This window comes from Scylla paramamosain, chromosome 19, assembly GCF_035594125.1.
Source record: "Scylla paramamosain isolate STU-SP2022 chromosome 19, ASM3559412v1, whole genome shotgun sequence".
In the NCBI taxonomy this organism is placed as follows: Eukaryota; Metazoa; Arthropoda; class Malacostraca; order Decapoda; family Portunidae; genus Scylla; species Scylla paramamosain.
In genome coordinates this window covers 13,156,142-13,163,641 of record NC_087169.1, presented here as the reverse complement: position 1 = coordinate 13,163,641, position 7,500 = coordinate 13,156,142, and the positions used below count along the sequence as shown (strand labels likewise).

The window sequence follows — 7,500 nt, the reverse complement described above, 5'->3', positions numbered from 1 at the left end:
CGCATGCGCTTAATCCTTCCTTTCGTTCATTTTCTTAACAGTTCTCTCTTCTCCGCCCCTCCTATTCCAGTGACGAAATCAACCATTACCATCACCATCACCACCTTCCACCGCCGCCATCACACACGGAGCATCCACACAACGCTACACGACTTTACTACGGAGAGTTAAGCGTGTGAATGATAGAGGTTAGGAATTATGGTGTCAGAGTGAAAGAATAGTGAGGTTAGAGATTAGAAGTTATAGGATGATGCATTAGGGCGCCGGGATGAAAGGCTGGTGAGGTTTGAGGTTAGTTAGGCGGTGAGCGGTATACAGTGCTGATTCATAAGTTTTGAGGTTTATATCACAAGGTTTATGTTGAAGTGTTTAGGTGTCTCTGAATCCTTTGACTGCTATTTGCTATATACGTCTTAATTACTAATCACTCTGAGGCATCTTTACTTGTTCTACAGCTAGTCTAATCTCTAAACCGGGTAGAAATTGTAAAATCTTGTCTTTTTAATTCCCTTCTTTCTTGTAGATGGTTGAAAAGATTTTGTGCATTACTTTTGGTGCTTTTTTTTTTTTTTTTTCGTATCGCAGTGAAAGGGTTAAGATGAGGTTATACAGAGTTGTAATCTCTTAATTTATGGTGAGTGGTGTTTATCACGGCGCAGGTGTGATAAATGAGTGGAAGAAAACTCAGCTCTCACACTTCTTCACTGTTTCATTCCTTTTACTGGTGCACTCTGGCACTCCCTTTGTTTCTGTATCTCATAAGATGCTTCAGAAAACAAGTATCAAGACGCCTCGAAAACTGGATCGGATAACTCTATTGATTTTCCTTCTTTTTCTTAAGGGGAACGAGATTATATATTTTCATCCCTTTCATTTTTGTGTCCTTAGCCTGTCTCCCTGCCATGCAAAACATAACAAACAAAAAAAAAAAAAAATAAATAAATAAAAAAAACTTTGCCAGTGAATAATTATTAGATTGTTTCAAGACGAGGCTGGATAAATCTATGGCTCACGATGGCAGAAGGTAAGACTAAATAGTTTGAGTACTCAGGAGTCGCTTTGTGTCGGCCAACTAAACCTTTTCCATTCCCTTATTTCCTTATGTTCTAGTGTTCTTAACTGACGCATTTTGAAAGGTAACACAGGTGAGAATTATGTTTACCTGTTATTTTCTTCATTTGCATCCCCAACTTCTCTGTTATTCTTGCACCACCATTTAAATACAGTAAGTGCTTTCCTTCTTCTCCTTCAATAAACTGACAAACTGTTAAACTGGTGAGGATATCATGAGGGGAGAGTCTTGATTGGATCGGGATTGTGATGGGAGTTTCCTGCTTGTGAGTTTGTGAGGCGCGAGGGAGAGGCGACGTGAAATGTGAATTCTTGAAAGTAAATTGATAAGAAAATTTGTCTTCATCATTACTGTATTTCGTTTTCTCTTCCTGTCATTATTTCTTCTTCTTCTTCTTCTTCTTCTTCTTCTTCTTCTTCTTCTTCTTCTTCTTCTTCTTCTTCCTCCTCCACCTCCTCCTCCTCCTCATCGTCATCATACGCATTCTGTTTATCACATGATGCTCCTCCTCCTCCTCCTCCTCCTCCTCGTCGTCGTCTTCCTCCTCCTCGCTCCCATCCGTCTTTTCTTCTTTCTCTTCCTCTTCGTCTCTCTCTTTTTTTTCCTTTTAATCATTCTCCTCCTTCTCATACTCCAATAACAATAACAACAACAACAATAAACAAACAAACAAACAAACAAACATACCACCGCAATCGATACAACAGTATGAAGTAAACACCAAAATGGCGCTCCCTTTGGAAGAGAGAGAGAGAGAGAGAGAGAGAGAGAGAGAGAGAGATTTTTGACAGATGGCGCTGCAGTTCTTATTTCGTTGCGTTGTCGTATTAAAAAACAGTAATATAAAAAAAAAAAAAAATGCTTCGTTTCACTACAGCCGATTTCAATTCATATTCGCCTGTGTTATTATTTTAAAGTTTATTTGGCATTTTCAGGCATTGTGTTAATTTATCACAGGTCGCAATGGCTTCGTTGGACCATTATTGGGGGGAGGAACTGACCGCAATCTCTCTCTCTCTCTCTCTCTCTCTCTCTCTCTCTCTCTCTCTCTCTCTCTCTCTCTCTCTCTCTCTCCCTGAAGACACGTCGTTCTCCCTTTAGCTTCAATTTACATTATTTTTCCGGCCTAACATTTTCCGCCTTTCGCTGCGCCCCGCTAATCAGCCTGCGCTAATTACACCTTGCCTCGCTACACCCACGTGAAAGGTGTGCACATGTTTGTCGTGTGTGTGTGTGTGTGTGTGTGTGTGTGTGTGTGTGTGTGTGTGTGTGTTTGATACCGTGAAGAAAGTAATGAGTGTATTGCGGTATTATAGACAGTTAGAAATGTAAATGATAAACACACACACACAAAGAGAGAGAGAGAGAGAGAGAGAGAGAGAGAGAGAGAGAGAGAGAGAGAGTTACGATGGAAAATTACAGTTTATTCATATTCGTAGACGAAGCGGAAGAAAAAAATAAAGCAAAAAATAGACAAAAAAAAGAGACAAAAGAAAAAAAAATATGGTACGAAAGAAAGAAAAAGATAAAGAAAATAAAAAAAAGAATAGTTGAACTCTCGGGAAGGAAGCATCAGAATACCTCAAGAAGTAAGAAACTCCAGAAAAAAAAAGCACCCTCTTGTAAATCTGGAAAATCTTCATCTTTCCGCCTTTTCAACGGAGCGGCAAGTTTCGAATATCACCCGTTTTCTGTTCGCATTGTGAGCCTGAAAACTGACTCCATCTGCGTGAAATGAGCCCGAGGAAACAGTAAACCAAGTAGTCAGATAGAGAGACAAGCAAACAGGCGAACAGACAGACAAACAGAGGGTCCCAGTAAGGATATACAAGGCGACCCATAGCCGTTCACACCTGATAAGTGACTGAGATAAGATAACCTCGTCTCCATTGCTTACCTGGCGCCAACTTGAAGTGACAGATGCGGCGCCGAGAGGAATAAAGAGATGCTGAGTGCTACATATGCTGACCTGTTCGTGATGCTGAGTGACGTGGAGCGATGTTGTAGAGTAGTATGGATGGATGTTTTTTTTAAGTAATGCTGGGAGGTCATAAGTGTTAAGTGGTGTTAAGTGACTATGCTATGCTGAAAAGATGCTGCCCCGTACATATTCTGATATATTCCCGATGCTTAGTGATGCATAGTGATATAGATGGATTGTTTTGTATAATGAATGGCTTTTAAGTAAGCGTGAGAGGTTGTAAGTAAATGTTAAGCTGTGTTAAGTGATTATATGCCGATTCTAAGTGGTTTTCAGTAATGCTAAAGTGTTATAGGTGAGTGTTAGGTTATGCAAATGGTACTAAGAGATCGTATGTTATAAGGAGTGATTCCAAATTACGCAGAGTGGTGGTGAAGGCGCGTGAGTAATGGTGCGTGACGTGAGGGGATTGTGAGGGATGGTGAGCTGAGGTGAGCGCGTCTGGGAGGGGCGGTAGAAGGCGCGACGGTGAGAAACGGTGAATGATGGTGACTGCGTGGCGGGGAATGATGAGGAATGATGCTGAGGAATGATAAACCCGCAGGATCCCACACTGAGTGACGCTGTAGTGTAGTAAATGATAAGGGATTTGAGGTGAGGAGAGATATTATAAAACTGCGCCTCGGAAAAAAAATTATGCTGAGGGAAGTGTGAGAATAGGCGATGAATGGGAGGAGGAGGAGGATGACGGCAAAGTGTACGAGACGATGGTGATGATGGTGGTCATGATGATGGTGATGATGACGATGATGATAATAATAATAATAATAATAATAATAATAATAATAATAATAATAATAATAATAATAATTGTAATAATAATGAGAAGAAGAAGAAGAAGGAAGAAGAAGAAGAAAACAACAACAACAAAAACAATACCAACAATGCAAATTTTCAAAAAGACAAACGAATTGCTACATATCCACCTAGAAAGAGAGAGAGAGAGAGAGAGAGAGAGAGAGAGAGAGAGAGAGAGAGAGAGAGAGAGAGAGAGGGGTCGGGGCCGTGGTGGTGGCGGCGGCGCTGCAGTGTCAGGCGTCAGTAATCCCGCTGACGGAGATTTCTGTGATGAAGAGCCAATTTTTGCGCCGGCAGCCTCCCGCCTGACGATCTCATTACGCCGCGGCGAGAGCGTTCACCGGTGCACACGCCAGCGCTCATGTACGCACACCTAAGTCAAAATGAGGCACTGCTTTTTGCGTTTTTTCTCTTGTCTCCCTTGTTTTTCCGCCCCTCGCACACGCACACACACACGCACACACACGCACACACGCACATGGCCGCCCGCTGGTTAACTCATAATTCTCACACAATTATCAATCGCAACGCTGATGGTGGATTCACAACACCACCATCACCACCACCACCACCACCACCACCACCACCATCACCAAAACTACCATTATCGTATCGCCGCTGCCCGCCGTCCACGCCGCTGCCACCACCACCACTGCCACTATCACCAACGCCGCTGCTCCTATCACCACCACTACCACCAGTGCTGTTACTACCAGCCTACCAGCATCACAACCATTGCTGCTACGATTGCCGCTACCATCACTATACTGCGTCTGGTAAAATCATCACTATTCTTATCAATGTTACCGTCATCACCACTACCTTCACCACCACCACAGTGATACTACTACTACTACTACTACTACTACTACTGCTGCTGCTGTCTTTCCTTCCCGTATCAATGTCATCACCATAGAGTAGTTACAGTGTTACGACATCCAACACTACTGTTATCATCACCATTACTACTGTCTTCATCACCGCCATCATTATCACCACCACTCCGCTGTGATCATACCTCCACTTTCGCAACCATCATCACCACCACCATCAACACCAGCAGCACCATATCCGCACCCACAGCATCACCATCATCATCATAACATCAGCATCATCACAGCACATTCCTACACCCACAGCCACCATCCTCACCACCACTACACCACTATAACTTGTGAGTCAGTCTTCACCACTACATCTACCATTCCCCTAACCAACACCACCACCACCAACAACAACAACAGCACCAGATCTATACACCACCAGTCTGCGTTGCCACCCGTCGCTAAGGCCGCCGCTACACCACCACCACCACCACAACACCACCACCGCCACCACAGACAACAAAGACTGGTCCCCTCACCGCTGCACCACGCCGCCATTTGCACCACACATCACCACAGCCACCACCGCGGGACACAAAATACAGACTATACAAATGCACGCACACACACACGCACGAGAAAATAATCACTCCCCACGGGGGCAAGGACAACAACGAGCACCACAACACCGATGAGCGAAACACCACGCATGTATTACGGCACCTCCCACAGGAAAACACCGTCGGGAGCATTAAAAAAAGAAAAAAAAAAGTTACAAAAAAAAATTTAAATTCACAAAATTAACAAAATGGAGAACAAAATACTGAACGCAGCCCGTGACTCACCTACAATGGGCGGCTTCTTGTCCGTGGGCGTGGGCGGCAGCACCGTAGAGGGAGTGGGCGTTAGGGGATGGAGGGGCGGGGGACCTCGCAGGGCTGAGGACACGCCCGTCTGGTGGGCGCCGAGGCCAGCATGTGAGGCGGGCGTGCCGTGGGTGGAAGCGTGGGCGTGGGACAGACCGTGGACAGCGTCGTGGGCGTGACTGACTTCCAGATGGTGAAGGGCGTCATGGGCGGGAGTGTGGCGATGGCCGAGGCCGTGAGTGGGGTCGTGGGTGTGATCGTGGGCGTGTGTGGGCGTGTGGGCGGTGTCGTGGGTGAGTGAGGGCGGCTGGAGGTCATGTAGGGAGAGTCCATCATGGAGGCCGGACGTGAGGCCCTCCATGGTGGCGGGTCTCCTGGGGGCGGCGGCGGCGGCGGCGAAGGCAACGGCGGCTCACATGCGGGCCTCGCTTCCCACCAAACCTGCAGACGGGGCCGCCCTCCGAGGGGCCCCACGCGACCTGGCTCACTGGCGTGCTGTTCCTCCTCGGCCGCGGCGCCCAAGTCACGGCTTCCGGCGCGGTAAATTCGGCTCAGGTGGGGCTCAGGGCGTAAGTCGCGGCAAGTCGGGGCAATCCTGCAGTATCCGCCACAATCACCGGCGCCGCTCAATCCTGCCCCGTCGGAGGCCGTCCCGTCGCCGCCGTCGCGCGCTAGTCCACCCCTTGCCACTCCAAATCTTTCAGAAATCCCCACCCAAGTCGCTGGTTGTACGAAGGGCTTACTGGCGAAGCTCCCGGAGCCCTGGTGAAGTCCGTGGGCTTGGCCAGGCTTCGGTCAGACTCCCGCTGCTCCGTCAGGCCGCCTCCCGCTTCGCCCAGCGCCCGCCGTCAGCAGCCTCGCGCCCCCAACACCTGCCAATCTTCCCTCAGTTTCGAGAGGTCCCTTTTTTTTTATCCGCGTAAATGGCAGGCGAGCGCACACGGGTCTTACTTGGAACAATCGGTATTCTGGTATGACCGCGGGTATTGCCAGTAGTTAACTTGGGCTAAATCATCCGACATTATCTTCGACCATTTGGCGGGGCGGCGGGTGGGCGGGGCTTGGTGTGGGCGGCCAATCAGGCGTCACCGGGACCCGTCAGCCAACAAGACATCTGTCGCCAAGCATTACGGGAAGCAGAGTCTCATCCATCACCTCCCACCGCCACGTAATCAACTCATTAGCATATATCCGTGAGATTTATAGGCCTGTTCGTGAAATATATGCGAGGAGCGAGGGAGAACACACCCAGGTAGTGAGGTGGCGTGGCGGCGTGTGGCAGCCCTGGAGGAGGGGGGCGGGGGGCGAGGGGCGGGGCTAGCCAATGGCCCGCACTCAACCATGTCCGTCAATTTAATACCCAACGAATACACTCCCGGCTAAATTATGGTGTAGTCAATTTGATTTGTAGGCGAGAGGCAGAAAGTCAGGAAGGAGAACAGGAGGAGTCTGAGCGTCGGAACCCCGAACATGGAGGAACACACACACACACACACACACACACACACACACACGATGTCAGTTAGAGAGAGAGAGAGAGAGAGAGAGAGAGAGAGAGTAATAACAACAATAATCAACACCCACACCAAACGCCCCTCATCTCCAGCCGGACATAACACAATTCCCGGCACAACTCAAGCTTTAATTGTGGAGGGGCACACGGGCGCTCGTGGACTCTTAGAAATAGCGAAGAAAACTGTCAGGCTTAGTGTAAAATCGATGGCTGGCTGGTCTGAGGGCTCGCGGCGGAATACTGATGCTGTTCGTGGACTCCCTGCTTCTTTCTTCTCCCCTTTCCTGCCCCTCCTACGTGTGGCCACAGCCTTCAGGATCCCCCGGGAGGCGCCGCGACCAGAAAGGAAAATGGTCTGATGGAGTTCGTGGTGTGTTTATGCGATTTGATTTCAATCTATGCGCTTGATGGGAGGATTATGTGTGCGCGTAATTTCTAGCCTCGTG

General features: G+C 48.0%; 1 protein-coding gene across 1 annotated transcript in view; it reads right to left on the bottom strand.

The window, feature by feature from the left end:
- The window catches only part of LOC135109663 (pituitary homeobox x-like), a 36,903-nt gene extending 30,380 nt beyond the window's left edge, over positions 1–6,523 (bottom strand). The window contains exon 1 of the mRNA XM_064021188.1: positions 5,521–6,523. Within this exon, the coding sequence (XP_063877258.1) occupies positions 5,521–5,902 (382 nt within the window). The 5' untranslated portion in view covers positions 5,903–6,523. The remainder of the gene's footprint in view (positions 1–5,520) is intronic.
- Positions 6,524–7,500: the final 977 nt, after the last annotated feature.